Raw genomic sequence first — 22,217 nt, forward strand, 5'->3', positions numbered from 1 at the left:
GGCATTAAAGAGTCTCACACTCTGCCGGCTGCGCCATCCACAACCTCCACGCCGACTCCTCGCCCTACGCGTCGCCTAGTCGGCGACCTGACGAAAAACCGGGAGCCGGAAGTTTCGCTTGCGAATCATTACCACCGCTAGCTCTTTGGCCGGCGCCGCTCCCACCCTCTCCCTCCTTCCCCGCCTACTTACGGGCCCGGCGCGCGGCCGGAAGTTTAGAGCGCCGCTTCCTGGAGGCGCGGGGGAAGCGTGTCCTAGTTGCACGATGCGGAAGTGAGCCGCGGCTGGCGGCGGGGTTACAGTGGGGTCCATCCGGGTCCGGATAGGGAAACGATGTGGGGGGCTGGAGGGGGCCGGGGCTAGGATCCTTCCCCGTTCCTGACGGGGGGTGGGGGTGGGGAGAGGAAGAGCCTTCCGGGGGCTCGCCCTGTGTCCGCCCCGGGAGGTTTTGAGGAAGAGGCTCGGGGGGAGGAGGCCTCAGGAAAGGTGACCCTCATCAAGACAGGGGCGCAGGAGGGGTGGAGGGGGGCAGGGTTCCCATGAGGGGAAGCAAGGGGGGTCCTCCTCGGAAATTTGCAGGTGCCCCTAGGAAACCGAGTGAGGGGGTTTGGGGTGAGTCCCGGGAGCGTTTCAAGCTCTCCGCCATCCGCAGGATTTTGAATGGGCTCCGCCCTGAGGGGAAACTAGGAGAGGGTCGGAGTTGGGATCAGGGCCCCTGAGGAGACTATAGGGCCCAGTGGATAGGTCACCCCGGGTGTGCGCGTGGTGTTTTCCCCATAGGGGGGTTTAGAGCCATGGCCACCCGGCGTTTAACAGACGCGTTCTTGTTGTTGCGGAACAACGCGATCCAAAGCCGGCAGCTGCTGGCCGAGCAAGTGAGTAGTTACGGCTCCTCCAGCCCTCTGACTTCACGTAGCATGGCTGCTGCGGTGAGTCTCCCTTCGTCCTACTGTATCCCACATTTCGCTGTTTCTTAAGTGCCAGCTGCGTTATAGGGCTGTCAGACGGCAAGCATGCCATCCTTGTGTCTTCTTTCCCCCTTTCCTCAACCTACCTTCCTTGCCTGTCTCTTCTTATATGTACTGTATATTTAAAAATGTGTTTGCTCCAATAGGTGTTTGCTCCCACCCCCGCCCCCAGTTCAATGTCCACTGTTAGGATTTGCATACATTGAGGGACACCCTGGCTTTTAAGGAATTACCCTGTTCCGAAACTGGTGTGCTTGCATTTAAAAAAAACAACAACTGTTGTAGCAGAGGGAGTTTTCTAATGGTAGGTCGTTTAACACCTTGCAATCAGAAAAACTTAAGTAGGTTTGCTCCCTGTGTAGTTCAGCAAGGAACTGCAGCCAGTCACAGCTAGTCAATTTTTATTGTGCTTTTAGATGCAGAAGTGAATGCTTTTCTTTCCCTGTTCTCCTGTCAAATTGCAGACTTGGAGCATGGGATTTCTGTTCTGTGTCTCAGCTATTTTTGTTCCATGGAAATCTAGGACCATTAGCAATTAAGCTAGCCCCTTTCTGCAGTCCCTCCTTCTACAAAGTACTGCCTGAATTGTTTCTTGTCACTTGAACTGATTTAGATAGATAAATGTGGCAATTAAAAGTGGGTGTGGCCTTGAATCTCCCCACCCATGCCTATGCTTTCTTTTGATCTGCTGAGTGTTCTTGAGGAAGTTACTCTGGTTCAATGTCCTGCTCTATTAAAGGGCAAAGAGTCTTCTTGCTGTTTTTCTAAAGCACTCTGAAGTTGAACAGACAACCTAATAAAAAACCAGTTGCTATCATATATCCCAATATCCATTTCTATTTTTTGTCAACTTTCCCTTCTCCATCTTTATGTTACAATTAATTTGGTAAAAGGTGATAGGAAAATATTCCTAGATGCCAGAATAAAATAAATGAAGCCAGAATCAAATCGCTAGGCACCAACTTGGTGCTGCAGTTAGGATAGTTTAGGGATTTTGCTCCTCATAAGTATACATGTCACTATAATTTCTTTCTTTCTTTCTCTGTGTGTGTGTGTGTTTTCATATCAGACACCTGTCTTGTCGATTGATTTTGCTTACTTTTCAGCTTACTGGTACAGTAATTCTGTTCACAAAACATTAAATTGTTGCCCTCTCCTCTTTCCCCCAATTGTATTCTCCTTTAGTGAATGAAAAATAATCTTAATTTACACCATGCACCCCCAAACTCAGCCCTCCAGATGTTTTGGGACTACAGTTCCCATCGCCCCTGACCACTGATCCTGTTAGCTAGGGATGATGGGAGTTGTAGTCCCAAAACATCTGGAGGGCTGAGTTTGGGGGTGCCTGATTTACATTGATCTCTGAGGCACCGGTGCAAGGAACAATGATCTTGTGTTCTGTTTTGTGCTATGCAACTGCTGAGTACTGTATTCAACTGGTGTGCAAGTGTTTCTCTACACGTTGAAAATTAGTTGAAAACTGCATGCAGGTTCTATGTTGTTAGACTGTTACCTTGTTACAGTGCTATCCTTCCTATGCATGCCCACTCAAAAGTAAGTCCCAGTGAGTTCAGTAGGGCTTGCTCCCAAGAAAGTGGGTATAAGATTGCAGCCGTTGTTTTTTGTTTTGTTTTTTTTGTCCTCCAGCTCTGTTTTTGTTAGGCCAGAGATAAAATGTATCCTCATGCTAGTAATGTGTGTAAAAGAAAACACCCGTACAGTAATTTATACCTTTAAACAATACTTTGAGGTATAGGTTAATTGGCATCTTAGCAGCTGATTTGCACAAAATTGTATAGTCTTCTTCAGACATTTAGAGACTCTTGTAATTTAAAAGAAAGTGTCTATTGTGGGTTTGGATAGATAATAAAAGATCCTAGGGCTTCCGGGTTCAGCGCCAGCGTCGATCGGCGGGGTTTCGTCTCGTCTCCGAGACGGCCCGTCTCTGCTAGGAGTGGGGAGGGCAGCGAGAGCAACGCTGCGCCCCTTAGAACCTCGGGAAGGGCGTCCCGAGGGCAATTTGCTCGGCACAGACCCAATCCGGACTCCCCAACTCTTCGGTTAGCTCTAATAAGAGCTCCGGAGCGAGGAGGGTAGAAGTCGCGGGGGCCATTTTGAGCGGCAACGTTATTCTAGCAGGGAGAAGCTTCAAGCCGAAGGCGGAGAGCGCTGGATTCTTCCGAAAATAAAACGATTGGAAAAGACTGTAAGTAACCTCACGATTTGGATTATAAAACAATTTGGTCTGGGAGAGAGGGGAGAAAAGAGGAAGCCACCCCCCCCCCCACGGCAACAAAGAGACAGTAAATAGAAACCCGAAGCCATAAACAGAAGATTTGTAATTCAAAAGGATCCCTCAAAGGCATCAAAGAGAATATCCCCTTTGATGCAGGGTGAAAAGGGGAGAGAGACTGTGGTTTATGACTGCCCTGCAGCAATGAGGTAAAGCCTAAGAAAAACCTTTCTTTCCCTTGGGAGCCGGCAGCCCAGGCAATTCAGTGAGTTGATTAGGATTTATAAGTCAATTTTTACTTCACTTTGTATTTCTGGACTTTGTGGAATTTCTTTTTTGGCTTAAGTGCTTGTGAAATGTGAGTTCGAACTTTATTGTTAACAAGACTTGAAGAATGCAGCCAGCTTGTTAAAATGGAGTCGAGAAAATAAACTGTGATCATATTCCACCCCACGTGATAAGTTTTGACCTTGGCAGGACTGAAATATGTCAACAAAAAAGTGTTCCCCTGAGTTCCAGCGGTCTGTTTTGACCTTAATGTGGGAAACAAGAATAGAGTTATGTCAAGAGGAGACACGACGACAGGAGTTACAGCAGAAATTTCAGGAGGTGATGGCGGAATATGATTTTCTAGGAGATGAAGCTTTTGACACTGAAAAAGAGCAATGTGAGAATGACAATGATGGGGAAGGAAAAGATGAAGATGAGGACTGTGATGATTCAACACAAAATGAAACACACCATGAAAAAAATGATGACTCTACTCTACAAAAAGTTGGATGGAGTGCCCTGCCTTTGAGGGGGGCACGATTGGTATTATTGGAACTCCAGAACGCCCACAGGGAAGAAGGAAAAAATATGCAGAGAAGAGAAGAAATTCAGGGGTCCTGTATGGTGACCTGGATGGCAAGAGACTGTAAACAGGGGGTGGGGTGAAGGGAAAGTGATGTTGTGATTATAAGGATGGATTAACAGGTTTATAACTGGTCTGCTGATTTTGGAATTTGCTGGATTGGGGGGGGTGGAGCCGGTAATCGGGGATGTAAGGTTAAATTGAGAATAGTTATAGTTTTAAAAGTGAATGGATTTTGGAAAATGTGAAAATATGGAGGCTTATAGAGGGAGAAAAAAAAATTAGGCACGGGAAGAGAAAATGGGAGTTTGAATTTTCAGTGATTTGAATATTAGATGAAAATGTTAACAATTGATTTATAAGTTGTATAAGATACAAAGGTGTATTTTTATAAAGTAAGAAACTGTTGCAGATGATAAAAAAGGGATGAAAACCGGGGAAGGGGGGGAGGGGAAGCCCATAAAATATGGTTTTTCAACTATGAATGCAAGAAAAATTTTTCTGTTTTGTATTGTTTTTTTCTTTTTCTTTTTTTTCTTCGCCCTTTCTTTTTCCCCTTTTTTTCCTATTTCTATTTTTCTCTTTTTTTGGTATAACAATAGATGGTTGGATGGATGTCCTCCTGCGTACTGCCCTGGTTTGCTGGAGCTCCCTGGTGGCAGGGGGGGGCTTTGGGGTCAGGGGAGGGGGAGGAGGACAGAAATCCAAGCATAAAATGGACCATTTCTGACTGTTCACAAACATGGGATACTTCTGTGGCAGGGGAGGACCCATGTGGGTGGGTAGGAAGGAGGTGGAAAAGGGGTTTAAGTATGTACCGTTTTTTTGTTTTTTTGTATTTTGTAAAATTAATAAAAAGTATGTTAAAAAAAAAAAGATAATAAAAGATCCTAATTACCATTTCCCTGGTGCTCAAGTACTTTTGTGTACATAACTGCTATGTTATACCACATGGGAAGGCTTTATTTGAAGGCTGTGTGTTAGAATGGGGGGGAACTGCCTGATTCCTATGTAATTTATTACAGCCAGTGTAAAACGAATTGATTAATTTGGTTATTACTAAATTCTGTTGGCAGAGTTTTAAGCCCTCTTATAACATCTCTTCCTTTCTACTTGAAGGAAAGACGCCCCCCCTTTTTTCCAATGCACTTCACCCACCTGGTCTGAATTGGACTCCTGCTCCTATCAGATCATGTTAATGTTGATTTGCATGCTGCTTTTTTAACCAAAGGCACCTGGTAGCTGAGAAGAGAAGAAAAACACATAATACAACAAAATAAAAGTCAATCAAAATTAATGCTCAGTAGTTAAGGAGCTGGTAAATATATAACAGTTGGAAGAATGGAACTCTGATGAAAAGGAATGAGAATAATCATTTGTTAAAAAGAGAGACGTAAGGGAGCCTTTCCAAAACCTGTTGGCTGCTGCCAAGAAGCCCCTGTCCATGTGGGTTAAACCACAGAGCCTAGCGCTTGCTGATCAGAAGGTCGGCAGTTCGAATCCCTGCGACGGGGTGAGCTCCTGTTGCTCGGTCCCAGCTCCTGCCAACCTAGCAGTTTGAAAGTGCAGGTAGATAAATAGGTACCGCTCCAAGCGGGAAGGTAAATGGCGTTTCCGTGTGCTGCTCTGGTTCGCCAGAAGCGGCTTTGTCATGCTGGCCACATGACCTGGAAGCTGTACACTGGCTTCCTCGGCCAATAACGCGAGATGAGCGCCACAACTCCAGAGTTGGTCACGACTGGACCTAACGGTCAAGGGTTCCTTTACCTTTAATGGTGAGGCACAGAGACTTCTTGGAAGGTCTTAACAAGCATACAGTATCGTAAGGAACTAAGTGTTCCTTCAGATCATCTAGGACTGGGATTAGCAATACCAAACCTTTCTGTGGAGAATTTGGATTGAGCAGAGGTGCAGGAAGGTTAAGCATCCTGTCTCCTATTGAGACTCCATTTTAGTGCTCCATTTTAGGAGAACTTCATCCTCTTTGTTCCCACTTTTCCACGTTTAACCGGGGTGGCTACAGTAGGTAGATTGCTGTACACCTCTCGTTTGGCTGTCTACCGTGGGCAGCTGTGTCTCTCGCAGGGATTACTGAAATCACATTATCTGAAAACTGTGTAAAATGTCTGTGGATTCCAGGGGCCTTCTAAAAAGGAGGAAGAATGAATCAGTGAATGAACGAGCCACAAGCTAAGAGCCATATTGCATGGCACGTGGTCTCTTTCATTCACACTGGAGAAGAGAGTCCAGTTCCCTGAGGCTGACCATGCTAGATGGATGTTGTTGAACAGATTGCAGCTTTATCCACCCAAACCCTAAAAGTTTCGATATTGGAGTGGAGCAAGATCTACTTCCCATGTTATACATTTCCTATGTGAAAGCACATCTGTGTGGCATGGCATCCATAGATCATCATGTCTTGACAATCTCACTTGTGTGCATTTTGCACACACAACGGAAGGAGTTGGCCAATCACAGCTTCCTTACATATGTGCCTGTTGTCAAGCTTGATGATCTACAGATGGGTTTCTGCTTCTCGACACGCATTTTTTCCAGGTAGCTTGTACTTCCCAACCTTGCGCCCCCAGGTGGTGTTCTACAATCCCTGTCATCTCGGGCTGCTGGCTCTGCTGGCTAGAGATGATGGGATTTGTAGTCTAACAACATCTGGGGGCACAAGGTTGAGAAGGCTGCTCTAAAGAAAGAGGCAAATTGCTGGTTATTGGGGAAATACATTTGGTCTCTTCTCTGCTGCACTTTTCAGCATGTGCCATTGTGGGATACTGTAATAGAAGTTTCAAAGGCCGTTTTGTTCTCAGGGAATGCAACACTGCATGCACATTAAAAGATCAAGTTATATATATTTAAAAACGTGAGTCCAGATCCTGGAACATTTGCCATTGCTGTTTGAAATTGCATGTGGAATAATCACTATTAAAAACACAGTATGAAAGGTTTTCTTCTTTTAAAAAGACAGTCACTATTAATATGAATAAAATATCCCTGTATGAACTGTTCTTTAACTCTATGTTAAACCAAGAGACTCAGTTGACATTGCCGTATTGCTTACTGTAAAATAAGCAGATTTTTCTGGCTGGTAACCAACACAAACTGGATCAGTTGTGTTCTGTACTCATTTCCTATTTGACCCAGAAAATCCATCTATCTTTAAAAAGGCCTGCAATAAATACATCTTTTGCATTAATGCACTTTCTGTATGAATAGGCAGTTCTTCAGACTTAAATTTCAACTCTTCCCATTCCATTGACTCAACTGTGTAAATAGTTTGCTTTGTAACCAGCAACTTGTGAAATCAAATTTATACCATTTTAAATTAACTTTTTTCTTTTCTTTTTACAATGGCAAAGGTCACATCTGGCAGGGTAGTTCCAATGTGCTTTACTTTGGCACTGCACTGCCATTTCTTCCCAATTGTTTGTCCAGATTATAATTTCATGGGCATTGCAGTTTTAATTCTGCTTTGTAAAGTCTCAAGCTAATAATAGTAAGTAATAATAATAATAATAATAATTAATAAGTAAGTGCCTAGTCAAATGCAGGTTCTTTCGAAAAGGGTAATAGAATAAAAATGGTTAGTTAAGTATAAAAGAGCATCATATTTGCAAACTGTGTGCTAATGTGAGTAGAAAATAAATGTTGTTTTAGGCCCTGGTTCAAATAATGTCAAAGCCAGCTGTTGTTCCTTTGCTCAATTTGAACTAAGTAAGAGGAACTTACCACCTGTGGATGCACAGGAGGGGCAGGAAATAAGAGTTGGCCAGCAGGTCGGATCCTTATCTCCCCAATCCATCACATGCCAAATTTGGCAAGTGGGCAGTGCTACCCATCCGTCAATCACCTGATGTCACAGCGACATCAGTTGATAGGTGCTTGAAGTCCCCCTTTTTTCAGGATTTCATACTGTCACACAGGACTTGCTTGATCAGCTGGTCACTGCAAAGCACTGAGCAGGGCTCTGAGCAAGGGGCTTGCAATACAGAATAAGCCTGCCTATCTCCTTTGGTTAGCGGTATATTCTTAACAGAAATGCTCACCCTGCATTCTTTTCCTTTTATAAATACTGTTGTCTATTCCTGTTGTGAGTTTACAGTCGTACCTCGGAAGTCAAACAGAATCCGTTCTGGAAGTCCGTTCGATTTCTGAAATGTTTGACTTCCAAAGCGTGGCTTCTGCAGCCAATTGGAAGCCCTGTTGGACATTCGGCTTCCAAAGGAACGTTAAAAAACCGGAACATTCACTTCCAGTTTTCGATCGTTCGGGAGCCGGAACGTTCAACTCCCAAGGCACCCGGAAGCCGAGGTAGGACTGTATATTTAAATCCTTCCGAATAGCCAAACTAGGTGATATGACCAGCCTTTTAACCTGACTGCGCTTGTAACACTTTATTTCTAAAGCTAGACATGCTGACAATATATATATATATATGCAAAGATAAAAATCCCTGACCGTAGTTCAGCCTTTCACAACCCTGGTGCCCCCCAAGTGCTGACGGTAGTTGTAGTGCAAAATACAAGGTTGAGGAAGGCTGCTATAGTTCATTGGGATAAAATTCACGGCCAAAATGCACTAGCAAACTTCTAATTCACTAGCCAAATGCAGGATGCATTTGTTAACAGAGAGCCATTAATAACTTATTTAAAAAAGGAAAATACTGTTAGAAAGCTGGGATGCACCCAAAGTCCATGGCTAAAGAGATTCCTTTGCCCAACTCCTGCTATTTCACTTGCTCCTGGCCAGGGCACTTGCCTAGTGCCAAACATGTGCCACACATATGTTTCTAATGGGCTTTCCAGGTTCCAACCCAGAGAATTCTTTTCCTCTTTCGTTCTCCTTATGCCGTGGGGTGGGGTGCTGTCACCACACCTTCAGCTTTGTCCTATCACGCACCCCCTTTCTTAGCAGCTGCGAGGCAAGGTTGAGGCCTCACTGGGCTTAGCAGGTGAGGAAGATTGTGCATAGCACTAATGTGCAAAGCAAGCTGTAGATGCAGGACGGCCTATGTCAAATGTAAACGGAATTTTCCAGGTTGCAGCCAGTTTTGAAAGAACAGTTTATAGCCAAGCAATGTTCTGTGAATAATGCCTGTCTTACCCACACATTTCTTGAGCCTCCTCTGTTCAGAAATCCAGCCTGAGCTCGGGGGATATTCACATGCAAGGAGGCTGCATAGACACAAGCCTGTTCATTGAAATGTTTCTCTGTGCATAATGCTCAGTGGGTTCCCTTCAGCTACCATCTCATGGCTGCTAAATGTTACTACTGCCATCCCCGGTAACCACAGTTTGCAATTAATTAAATTGGAATGTGTAGATACCCCCAAACTCTCAGATTCTGTAAATTTGTTTAGAGTAGAATACATGCCTGTCGTTATCAATCACAGTTTGCACTGGACCTGGGTTCTAACCTGCGTTTAATTTTTATTTACTTTTTTTTATAAAAAAAAGTTAGTTATGTAAGGTTTTAAAAATGTGTATTTTTTTGCAGATCAAGAAAATTGGTTTGAAATGATTTGAAAAGGGGAAATATGGAGCTATCCGCAAAGCTAAATGCTAGTCTACTTAAAAGCTGAAACTGCTTTTAGAAGACTGTTTTTGTTGCATTGATAAACTGGCAATGTTGATCAATAAAATTCCTTTGTTTCTTCAACTGACTGTACCCTATGCTCTGTCCTGTTCTTTTGTTTCCCTCTCTTACACTTTTGCTGTCCCTATATGGATGGGGCTGATGGGACCTACAATCTACCACAGGAGCTGGATGAGGTATAGTCCTCTTTGTCTAATGCTTCTCTTTTATGGAAAATGTCAAAGGAAGTTGCCTTATACCAGTCTAGCTGAGGGCTATCAGACCTGGGTTACTGTAGGGCAGCATGAAAGGCTGCTTTGGTAGTGGGGTGTATTTGAGGTCTTGCAGCTAGCTTGCATGCTTTACTTCCATATAACTGAAATGATTCCCCCCCCCAATGAATGCTGAGGTGGTCAAGCCTACATTCATATTTAGATTGAATATGGAGAGGAGAGGAGAAACCATTGAGTCGCAACACACACACACACACACACCCAAAAACCCAGGCACAAATTCATCATAAGACTTGACTAATACAATGAACTGGGCTGCTTTTAGGTCAGATCTGAAGTTGTGATAGGTTTCAAGCATAGATTGCCACCGCAGATAGAAAATCCCTTGACCATCATATCAAGAAACTTCTAAGGCCAATGGGGGGGGGGGGAGCTGACAAAGGTTCACTCAGTACATCTTAGGTTGCAACCCTAAGCACATTTTCTATTACCGGTAAGTTTTTATAATAATATCACTAATTTATTATTTATATGCCTCCCATTTGACTGGGTTGCCCCATTGGACTTAGTAGGACCTGCTTAGGATGGCACAGATAGTCAAATCTATTCTGTTTGTTTCACATCTCTGTCCTGTCAGTGGTCAGGGTGGCTTGCATTTTCTCTTTGCAACAGCTCAGTGAGGTTCCTTAGGCTGAAAGAAAGTGACTCGCTCACTCAAGGTCACCCGGGTTGCTTCGTGGATGGGTTTGGAATTAAATTTCCATCTCTGTCTCAACACTTTAGCCAAAGGATAGGGAGCCTGTGACCCTCCAGATGTTGTTGGGCTGCTAGCAGCCAGCAGCTCCATCCACCATGGTAAGTGGCCATGGCTGATGGGAGTTGTGGTCCAAAATAACACCTTGAGGACCACATGCACCCCAGTCCTGCTCTGGCCACTGTACAACACTGTATTTGTAAAGACCCTGTATGTGTCCTTTGTCATTTGTTTAGTTAAAAATCTATATAGAATCATAGAATTGGAGAGTTGGAAGGGACCCTGAGAATCATCTAGTCCAACCCCCTGCAATGCAGGAATATGCAGCTGTCGCCTATACTGCTTTTCAGGCAAGCCTCACAAAGCACAAACAGTATTATTATACTGTTGGGGAACAATAAGCACTATTTAAAACACTGTAAATGAAGCAGCAAAAACCATTTACAAGGAAAAGAAGCATTTTGAAAGCTAGATCTAGCAGGGTTTTGGGAGGGAGAGGCTGCCTCAGCCAGAATACCAAGAGAGATAATAGGCTGAGTTCCAAGGGTTGGGTTTTTTTTTTTTTTTTTGGCCTTCTCTCTTGCTATTATTTTCAAGAAAAGACAATGTACTATAGCACCCAAATAAGTTATATCAAAGATCCTTTAAGGCCCAGGGGAAGAAATAGCATGTGCAGAAGGGTGATGCCGGCACTGTCCCAGGATGTTTTCCGTAAGCATGCTGCTTCATTTTGCGGATCTGCCCCATGGCCTGAGATTCAGCACAACCCAGTCAGAAAACTGTCAGCTGCTCCCTTCACCTCCCAGAGATTATACAACTAGCTGTGGTGCTTCCACTTTGAGATGGGAGCCCTGGCGACCTCTGGGCAGAACTAACTCATTGTTACTGGCCTCTTTGCAATGCTTACTCTCCCTCCCCACCTCCCCAAAGGTAAGTGGAAATATTATTGAGCTTAAAGAAAGAAATCCAGGTAAAGATTCACCAGGGGTTGGGAGCTGCAGACATGCTTATTCAGGTGTTCACATTTAAATATGTGAAGGGGAAAACAAAATAACACAGGTAGTGCCAAGTGTGCCTGAGACTTGTACATTACCGTGTTTCTCATATTATAAGTCATGTCTTATATTAATTTTTTCCTGAAAAAAACACAGCATGGCTTATTTTCAAGGGATGTCTTATTTTTTAATTAAGTACCGGTACCGGTATCTGTACAGTCCACAGACCTGCTCCTACCGGGTCTTCACGCGCGGCAGGCAGAGGCTGCAGCCGGGTCCTGGGGCTGCGCGCGCGGCAGGCAAAGGCTGCAGCCGGGTCCTGGGGCTGCACGCGCGGAAGGCAGAAGCTGCAGCCGGGTCCTGGGGCTGCGCGCTGAGGCTGCAGCCGGGTCCCGGGTGTCCGCGCGCAAAGGCTGCAGCCGGGTACTGGGGCTGCGCGCTGAGGCTACAGCCAGGTCCCGGGTGTCCGCGCGCGGTGCGCAAAGGCTACAGCTGGGTTCTGGGGCTGCACGCGCTGCGCGCTGAGGCTGCAGCCAGGTCTCGGGGGTTAACGCGGCAGCAGCAACCCTTCTTTGCCACAGACCTTCTTCCACCACCCGGTACGGCTTATTTTCGAGGTATGCCTTATATTTTTCCACCTCAGGAAAATCCTGCCATGCCTTATTTTGTAGGGATGCCTTAAAATATGAGAAACACGGTATTATCTTTGGTTTTTGTACAACATCTCTTAAGTTTAAGTCTATAAATTGGAAGGCACAAGTCTCACTTGGCATTATAGCTAATGGTGCTGATGTGAGCTGTGAACTGCACACAGTATCTGCGTTTTGTGAAATCAGCAGCCGAGTTCCTTGAAAATGTTTCCCAGGAATAACAAGACTCCCCTCCCACCAAAATGAGATGTTTCTAATTTACCAATTTTAAAGTGATATGTCGAGCACCATATTTGCTGGAGGATATCTTAATCCGGCACTTCCTTTAATTTTAAAAGCAAAATTCCCCATCTTTTGTATAGCTTCCTGAAGGAACAATGCCTTTCCATTCGTTGCTTTGCCAGGAGTGACCTACAGCCAGCCATGCCTAGCGGGAGGAAGTAGACAGGATTTAGCTGGAAAGGCAGTGCCTCAGAATTGTATCGCAGACACGGATAGTGAAGTTCTGTTCTTAGGCCTGTTGCTTCTTTATGAGCTTAAGGTAGGGATTTCCTCTCTCCCTCTGCTTCAATTTCCTCCCCTATGACTATTTACTGAGGGGGCAGAGAATTGGACTTCAGGCCTTCACCATCTTGAAGGCTTGAGGTGGGTCACAAAATGTGCATATTAGATCAAATGCATACTTAAAATTCTTGGCTTTAGCCAGGCTAGGTAGAACAATGTAGGCGACACTTACAAAAGATCTTTCATTTGGGGTGGGGAAGGGTGTCCTTAAACTTTGGGGCTGCTTACAAGACAGAGCTGCCAGGACTATGTTGCCCACTGGGCATATCCAAGCCAACCCTCTGCACACGGTTAGAGAGATGCATATCTTTAGAATGAGGACATAACATCTTTGAAAAGAAAACACCAAGGCAAAGCTTGGTGTACCTGGAGTACTGTGTCCAGTTCTGGGCACCACAGTTCAAGAAGGATACAGACAAGCTGGAACGTGTCCAGAAGAGGGCAACCAAAATGGTCAAAGGCCTGGAAACGATGCCTTATGAGGAACAGCTTAGGGAGCTGGGTATGTTTAGCCTGGAGAAGAGAAGGTTAAGGGGTGTTATGATAGATTGTTGTTGTTGTTGTTTAGTCGTTTAGTCGTGTCCGACTCTTCGTGACCCCATGGACCATAGCACGCCAGGCACTCCTGTCTTGCACTGCCTCCCGCAGTTTGGTCAAACTCATGTTCGTAGCTTCGAGAACACTGTCCAACCATCTTGTCCTCTGTCGTCCCCTTTTCCTAGTGCCCTCAATCTTTCCCAACATCAGGGTCTTTTCCAAGGATTCTTCTCTTCTCATGAGGTGGCCAAAGTATTGGAGCCTCAGCTTCACGATCTGTCCTTCCAGGGAGCACTCAGGGCTGATTTCCTTAAGAATGGATAGGTTTGATCTTCTAGCAGTCCATGGGACTCTCAAGAGTCTCCTCCAGCACCATAATTCAAAAGCATCAATTCTTCGGCGATCAGCCTTCTTTATGGTCCAGCTCTCACTTCCATACATCACTACTGGGAAAACCATAGCTTTAACTATACGGACCTTTGTCGGCAAGGTGATGTCTCTGCTTTTTAAGATGCTGTCTAGGTTTGTCATTGCTTTTCTCCCAAGAAGCAGGCGTCTTTTAATTTCGTGACTGCTGTCACCATCTGCAGTGATCAAGGAGCCCAAGAAAGTAAAATCTCTCACTGCCTCCATTTCTTCCCCTTCTATTTGCCAGGAGGTGATGGGACCGGTGGCCATGATCTTGGTTTTTTTGATGTTGAGCTTCAGACCATATTTTGCGCTCTCCTCTTTCACCCTCATTAAAAGGTTCTTTAATTCCTCCTCGCTTTCTGCCATCAAGGTTGTGTCATCTGCATATTGAGGTTGTTGATATTTCTTCCGGCAATCTTAATTCCGGCTTGGGATTCATCTAGTCCAGCCTTTCGCATGATGAATTCTGCATATAAGTTAAATAAGCAGGGAGACAATATACAACCTTGTCGTACTCCTTTCCCAATTTTGAACCAATCAGTTGTTCCATATCCAGTTCTAACTGTAGCTTCTTGTCCCACATAGAGATTTCTCAGGAGACAGATGAGGTGATCAGGCACTCCCATTTCTTTAAGAACTTGCCATAGTTTGCTGTGGTCGACACAGTCAAAGGCTTTTGCATAGTCAATGAAGCAGAAGTAGACGTTTTTCTGGAACTCTCTAGCTTTCTCCATAATCCAGCGCATGTTTGCTATTTGGTCTCTGGTTCCTCTGCCCTTTCGAAATCCAGCTTGCACTTCTGGGAGTTCTCGGTCCACATACTGCCTAAGCCTGCCTTGTAGAATTTTGAGCATAACCTTGCTAGCGTGTGAAATGAGCGCAATTGTGCGGTAGTTGGAGCATTCTTTGGCACTGCCCTTCTTTGGAATTGGGATGTAGACTGATCTTCTCCAATCCTCTGGCCATTGCTGAGTTTTCCAAACTTGCTGGCATATTGGGTGTAGCACCTTAACAGCATCATCTTTTAAAATTTTAAATAGTTCAGCTGGAATATCATCACTTCCACTGGCCTTGTTATTAGCAGTGCTTTCTAAGGCCCATTTGACTTCACTCTCCAAGATGTCTGGCTCACCACACTACCTGGGGTGTACGAGACCTCCATATCTTTCTGGTATAATTCCTCTGTGTATTCTTGCCACCTCTTCTTGATGTCTTCTGCTTCTGTTAGGTCCTTACCACTTTTGTCCTTGATTATGGTAATCTTTGTACGAAATGTTCCTTTCATATCTCCAATTTTCTTGAACAGATCTCTGGTTTTCCCCATTCTATTGTTTTCCTCTATTTCTTTGCATTGCTCATTTAAGAAGACCCTCTTGTCTCTCCTTGCTGCTTTTTGGAAATCTGCATTCAGTTTCCTGTATCTTTCCCTATCTCCCTTGCATTTTGCTTGCCTCCTCTCCTCCGCTATTTGTAAGGCCTCGTTGGACAGCCATTTTGCTTTCTTGCATTTCCTTTTCCTTGGGATGGTTTTCGTTGCTGCCTCCTGTATAATGTTACGAGCCTCCATCCATAGTTCTTCAGGCACTCTGTCCACCAAATCTAAATCCTTAAACCTGTTCCTCACTTCCACTGTGTATTCATAAGGGATTTGATTCAGATTGTATCTTACTGGCCCAGTGGTTTTTCCTACTTTCTTCAGTTTAAGCTGGAATTTTGCTATAAGAAGCTGATGATCTGAGTTACAGTCAGCTCCAGGTCTTGTTTTTGCTGACTGTATAGAGCTTCTCCATCTTTGGCTGCAGAGAATATAATCAATCTGATTTCGATGCTGCCCATTTGGTGATATCCATGTGTAGAGTCGTCTCTTGTGTTGTTGGAAGAGAGTGTTTGTGATGACCAGCTTGTTCTCTTGACAGAACTCTATTAGCCTTTGCCCTGCTTCATTTTGAACTCCAAGGCCAAACTTGCCAGTTATTCCTTTTATCTCTTGATTCCCTACTTTAGCATTCCAATCCCCTGTAATGAGAAGAACATCCTTCTTTGGTGTCATTTCTAGAAGGTGTTGTAGGTCTTCATAGAATTGGTCAATTTCACTTTCTTCAGCACCGGTAGTTGGTGCATAAACTTGGATTACTGTGATGTTAAAAGGTCTGCCTTGGATTCGTATCGAGATCATTCTGTCATTTTTGAGATTGCATCCCATTACAGCTTTTGCCACTCTTGTTGACTATGAGGGCCACTCCATTTCTTCTACAGGATTCTTGCCCACAGTAGTAGATATGATAGTCACCCGAACTGAATTCGCCCATTCCCTTCCATTTTAGTTCACTGATGCCCAGGATGTCGATATTTATTCTTGTCATCTCATTTTTGACCACATCCAGCTTACCTCCATCCATGGTTCTTACATTCCAGGTTCCTATGCAATATTTTTCTTTACAGCATCGGACTTTCCTTTCGCTTCCAGGCATATCCGCAACTGAGCGTCCTTTCGGCTTTGGCCCAGCCGCTTCATCAGCTCTGAATCTACTTTGAATCTACAAAGTAGATTCAAATCTACAAAGTAGCTACATCTACAAAGTAGAATCTACAAAGTAGAATCTACAAAGCTCTGAATCTACTCTGAATCTACTCTGAATCTACATCAGCTCTGAATCTACATTGATCCCCCTTCATGGATCAATGCCTTGTCGTGGCGAAGGGGCTTGAATAACTCGGAGAAGCTATGAGCTATGCCATGCAGGGCCACCCAAGTTGGACAGGTCATAGTGGAGAGTTTTGACTAAACGTGATCCACCTGGAGAAGGAACTGGCAAGCCACTCCAGTATCCCTGCCAAGAAAACTCCATGGACAAAGACAACAGGCATATAAAAGTTATGACGCTGGAAGATGAGCCCCTCAGGTCGGAAGGCGTCCAACATGCTACTGAGGAAGAGCGGAGGACAAGTTATGATAGATAGCCATGTTCAAATATATAAAAGGATGTCATATAGAGGAGGGAGGGAGGTTGTTTTCTGCTGCTCTAGAGAAGCGGACACGGAGCAATGGATTCAAACTACAAGAAAGAAGATTCCACCTAAACATTAGGAAGAACTTCCTGACAGTAAGAGCTGTTCGGCAGTGAAATTTGCTACCAAGGAGTGTGGTGGAGTCTCCTTCTTTGGAGGTCTTTAAGCAGAGGCTTGACAGGCATATGTCAAGAATGCTTTGATGGTGTTTCCTGCTTGGCAGGGGGTTGGACTGGATGGCCCTTGTGGTCTCTTCCAACTCTATGATTCTATGAAAGCTTTCCTTTTAGTAGCTCCCAGTCTTGGGAGCCCAAGAAGCTGCCTCAGACCGCTGGTCCATCCAGCGCAGTATTATCTCCACTGATTGGCAGACCAGGTGCTTTCCCAGATCTACCTGGAAATCAAACCTGGGGCCTTCAAGGAACACAAAGCAGATGCTGTAACCACCGAGATCGTAGAATCATAGAATAGAATCATACCAGCCCTTCCCCATGGGAGCCTTCAGAACCTTCTTCAATGTGTTAAGCTTGTATTCCTTCTTTATTACAGAGTACTTATGTATAACCAGGAAGGTGGTATTTAAAAACAAAACACCAAATCCCTTTTTTTTCCACTTGTTTTGCTTCAGTAGCCCTTTGTGGCATTAAACTGACAATAGGTGGCCAAGAGTGGACTTGGTTAGTTGATGGGACAAACCTTTCCACCCTTTGAATCCCGTTTCTTCTTTGTCCCATTCTCCTGCCCACCCACAACTTTTGATTTGGGTAAGAGAGAGAGAGAATTGGCTTCTTTTTATGCAGGGTTCTTTACTCAGGAAGGGTAACGTACTGACTCTTTGGGAATTGATAATTTGCAAAAGCTATGAATGCGATGGCTGGCTCATAAGAGGTTTAAATGTTTTAAGTACCCAGTACAGAGCCAGACGCAGGTGGTGCTGTTGGGACACGGGTGGTGCTGTGGGTTAAACCACAGAGCCTAGGGCTTGCTGATCAGAAGGTCGGCAGTTCGAATCCCCGCGATGGGGTGAGCTCCTGTTACTCGGTCCCTTCTCCTGCCAACCTAGCAGTTCAAAAGCACGTCAAAGTGCAAGTAGATAAATAGGTACCGCTCCGGCGGGAAGGTAAACGGCATTTCCGTGTGCCGCTCTGGTTTGCCAGAAGCGGTTTAGTCATGCTGGCCACATGACCCAGAAGCTGTACGCCGGCTCCCTCAGCCAGTAAAGCGAGATGAGCGCCGCAACCCCAGAGTCGTCCACGACTGGACCTAACAGTCAGGGGTCCCTTTACCTTTACCTTACAGAGCCATCACCCTTACTGTAAAGTGGTGGGTTTTCACTGTAACGTCGGAGAACCCTTTCCACACCCATTTGTCTACTGAGCAACCCTTTGCTTGCCTCTATTAACTGCAGAGGAACAGTTCTGTGGAAAAGGAATATGTCTTGGTTCATAAAATGCTGGCCAGGCTTTTAGGCCTTACATGAACGGAGAATGTGTCCAAGAACACACCCAGCTTTTCTCTGTAAATCTGAACTGCAGGGGAATGATCAGTAATGATGGGCAAAGTGGCCAGGGAAGCTTTTCCTGCCATAGCTGGCTTTCTTCTTGGAGAACCACTGCTAAGAGTTCAAGAAGCCTGCGAGTTCCCAGAAACGCCTTTGCCTAAAGTTAAGGAATCTTGGCCTTTCACTCTGGGTTGTAATCATAAACTAACCATTCTTTGTATACTTTCTACAGCTCGCAGATGACCGCATGGCACTGGTGTCGGGGATCAGTTTAGACCCTGAAGCAGCTATCTGTGTAACTAAGAGGCTACCTCCAAAATGGATTGATGGAGTGGAAGAAGTGAGTTTACATGCCATGGGTGCAACTTAACGTGCAGCTATCTTTCTGGGAAAGCAGCAGTAAAGTTTCTTAATATCTCCTTGTTCACTTAATTTATATATAGCTCTTCCATTGTTCAGGGCAAAACACAAAAGTTAGAAATCCACAGTTGTTGAAAAGACACATGGGGTGGTGTTCAATTAAATTTTACTTGGAGTAGACCCCTGTGACTAAGTCGGTCCATTAATTTCAGTAGGTCTACTAGTTGAATACCACCCTTGAACATATTACAGCCAGATTGTAAAACCACCAAATCAGCAGCATTGAAACTTATTTCACGTCTTGAATGCTTGGCAAGAGAGGTGTGCTTGCTGTTGCCGGCGAGGAAGCCAGCAAAATGATTTTTTTTTCCTTTTAAAAAAAGTAGAGAAAAGTTTTGAACAAGTGGAGCCGCTTGCTTTGCCTTCCCAAGATGCTTTCAGGGTCAGAGAACAACTTAAAACTGACGGCAGTGGTACTACTAAAAGTTTTGGGGAATTCTTTACCTCTGATAAAGTACCATTAAATGCCTGGTCTTGTAAGTAACAACAGGTAACTTACACAAGTTTACAGGCATACAAACAAGCTTCAAATTTAAAGGAGAGTGGGAGGTTTTGTGTGCTAAAAAACAGACATCTAGCTGCTTTGCAGAAGACTGTCTTCTATACTGTGGCTTCCATTTCTTAGGGGCAGCAGATGTTGTCAGCCCCTCAAGCTATCTTACGGCATTCTGTTTGCCTGGAACTTAATGGGAGTTGTTGAAAACTGCTTTACTAGTTCATCTGCATAGCCCTGCTCTGATTTCTGTTTCTAGATCTCAGACTTGAGCTTGCTGGAAATTATTCTCTTGGATCTGAAAGCCTTGACCCCCCCCCCTAATCATAGAAGTGCTGGGGGCTGGCTTGACTGTGGCTATCACACTCACAAAGAGAGATCTTGAGTTCAGGTTGGAATGATGCAGTCACTTGACCATGAAGTACGTAAGTAAGTAAGTAAGTCACCAAATATAGCCCTTGACATCTCTCTCTCTCACACACACACACAAACACACCCACCCACCAATTATATGGAGGAGGAATGGTCTAAACTCAAGCCAGACTTGCTTTCCTCTGGTCATTGAATTAAAGCATCATGTCCGAAAGGTTGCTAAGAGAATGCTTATGGAGTGATTTCTCTATGGATAGCAAATATGATTTTGCTTCATCATGGTCCCATCATTTATCTATTTTTATCTGCTGTTGTTCAGAACCGTACTAAATTTGCCCTAATTTTTATTGCTCTTTTAGATCCGGTATGAGGTCTCCAGGATAAAACAGAAGATGAAAGAATTAGCCAGTCTGCATGACAAGCATTTAAACAGGCCAACTCTGGATGACAGCAGTGAAGAAGAGCACGCAATAGAAATAACTACCCAAGAAATTACACAGGTGCCAATGAGGGGGTTTCTCTCTCCATAAATGAGTCTTGGTGTCTTTTTCATTTCTCGTGCTAGTGTTTTCATTTTTCGATCAGTCAGTGACTGAAATTGCTACTGCAGCTCAGAGGTTAGGTTGCTTTATTTGTTAAATTTATTTGTTATGTTTACCTTCCTTAAAATAGTTTCATTGAGCTCTTGAAGTGGGTTACAAGTGGCTTTGGTTTGCCCTGGGCAAGATAAAGCAACTGACAAATTTAATCAATCAAATCCTTCTTGCTTAGGGAAATTAGCAAAAGCCGTACAACAACTGCATTTAAAATATTTATTTGCACAAAACACCTAAGTGGTTACTGCACTACAAGTTTATCGTGTGGCAAATAGTGATCTGGGTTCACCTGTTGTTCATCCTGCCTGAGATCTGCAGAGGAGACTTTCTACTCCTCTGAGCCATGAATTGCTTAGGTGAAAGAGAACAAGGTCTCTTTCAATCCGGGCATCCCTTTATGGAATTTACGTTTAAGGAAGCTTTCTTTCCAACCTGTTCTCTGGTTGGTTCATGTCAGTTTGCAAAGAGATTTCTCCTCTAGAAATCCTTTCCTAATATTGAGCAGATTCTGATGATTGACTTTGTTACTTCTAGTTTTTGTGATCTGTTATAGCTGCTCACTGTTTGCATGGGTTTAATGGCTCTGGAAGGTCTGGGCGAGTAATGTTTTTATGCAGGAGTTTGATATGGTGGTCTTGTTTTTTTTTAAAGTGATGTGGCTTGAGTAGCTTTTTGTGGAGAAGGCACCTGATAAATGCCCCAAAGAGAGGCAAGCAACTTCAAGAGAACCAAACAGATCGGTTCTCTTTGATTTAGGCAGGCATTCCCAGCCACTTCAGTTCCACCATTGCACAATGGGAATAACCAGGGACTTAGCACACACAATTTACTGTAAGGATAGATTAGGTCCAGCCATTAAAAGATATTTGCACATTCATACAACTCTGTAAGTGATAGCTGAAAAATAATATTTCAGTTAGAATGCTAATTTCTTAATTGGTTGTTTTTTAGAATTGAGCAAACAGAAGGGCTTTCCTGCTACTAGAAATTTCTTCTCTTCTGTCTCCCCCCACAAGTTGTTCCACAGGTGTCAGCGAGCAGTCCAGACGTTACACAGCAAGTCTCGAAGCTGCACAGACCAAGAGCGGCAGCTTCTGAAGAATGTTGTGTCTTGCTTAGCGCAGTCCCTTCAGGACCTGTCCACCAGCTTTAGGCACGGGCAGTCTGACTATCTCAAACGTAAGGAGCTTGTGCCATTTGCTTGCAGAGCACCCTCTATAGATGGTGTTAACAGTTTAACACTGGGCTAGATTAATTTTGCTCCGTTCCTACTAGGCGCTATGTTCATTAGGTAACTAGCACTAATAAGCCTGATTGGGTTGGTTAGATTATGGCTATTTCCTTGGGGCTCTGGTGGGAAGCAGATGAGAAATATTTATTTATTTGTAAAACACAATGGCCACTTCTGTTTCAGTTTTGGGGAACGGGGACAGGTAATTTCTCTCTCTCTCTTTTTATTAATGTTGCAATACATATATGAAATCTTTACCTAGTAATACATATACATTATATTTGTAAATTCACATTTTCACATTTCATTATGTACCAACATTTAGCCATTTCTTATTTGGTTCTTATTTCTTGCCCTGTGTCTTCCCTCCACCTGTGCGTGACTTCCTTGTTATTATTTTGTAACTTTGTTATTGTGGTTGTATTTTTGTATATTAATAATTAAACATACAGTAGTAAATTGAACATTTTTGAAAGAACTTTTGAACAATCCCCCCAAAAATCTAACAGGAATTTTGATTCTTCTTTTTGGAAACCTATTTGATTGTCAGGGTTAAATCTGTCATATAATTGATGATATTGTAGCCAGGTGGTACAAAACTGTTCAAGTTATTCGTATGGTTTCAATTTCTCAACCTACCCAAGTTTGCATTTGTATGCTTTAATAAATGCTTCATTTATAGTCACAGGGTTTTTTCTTGCTCCTGCCAGGTATGAAGAATCGAGAAGAAAGATCCAAACATTTCTTTGACACTTCAGTTCCCCTTATGGATGATGGTGAGGACACAACACTATACGATCGGGTAAGTGCAGGA

The 22,217-nt window shown here is 44.0% G+C and overlaps 1 protein-coding gene across 3 annotated transcripts in view; it reads left to right on the plus strand.

The window, feature by feature from the left end:
- The first annotated feature begins 299 nt into the window (after positions 1–299).
- STX16 (syntaxin 16) overlaps positions 300–22,217 on the plus strand; it is a 29,094-nt gene continuing 7,176 nt past the window's right edge. The window contains exons 1-6 of one of the 3 annotated variants that reach the window (XM_035122865.2): positions 300–929; positions 9,823–9,834; positions 18,524–18,631; positions 19,936–20,076; positions 21,189–21,351; positions 22,114–22,205. In XM_035122865.2, the coding sequence (XP_034978756.1) occupies positions 795–929; positions 9,823–9,834; positions 18,524–18,631; positions 19,936–20,076; positions 21,189–21,351; positions 22,114–22,205 (651 nt within the window). In that variant the 5' untranslated portion in view covers positions 300–794. The remainder of the gene's footprint in view (positions 930–9,822; positions 9,835–18,523; positions 18,632–19,935; positions 20,077–21,188; positions 21,352–22,113; positions 22,206–22,217) is intronic. The other 2 variants (XM_035122866.2, XM_035122868.2) reach the window with 2 other exon arrangements.

The sequence above is a fragment of the Zootoca vivipara genome, chromosome 7, assembly GCF_963506605.1.
Source record: "Zootoca vivipara chromosome 7, rZooViv1.1, whole genome shotgun sequence".
Classification (NCBI taxonomy): domain Eukaryota; kingdom Metazoa; phylum Chordata; class Lepidosauria; order Squamata; family Lacertidae; genus Zootoca; species Zootoca vivipara.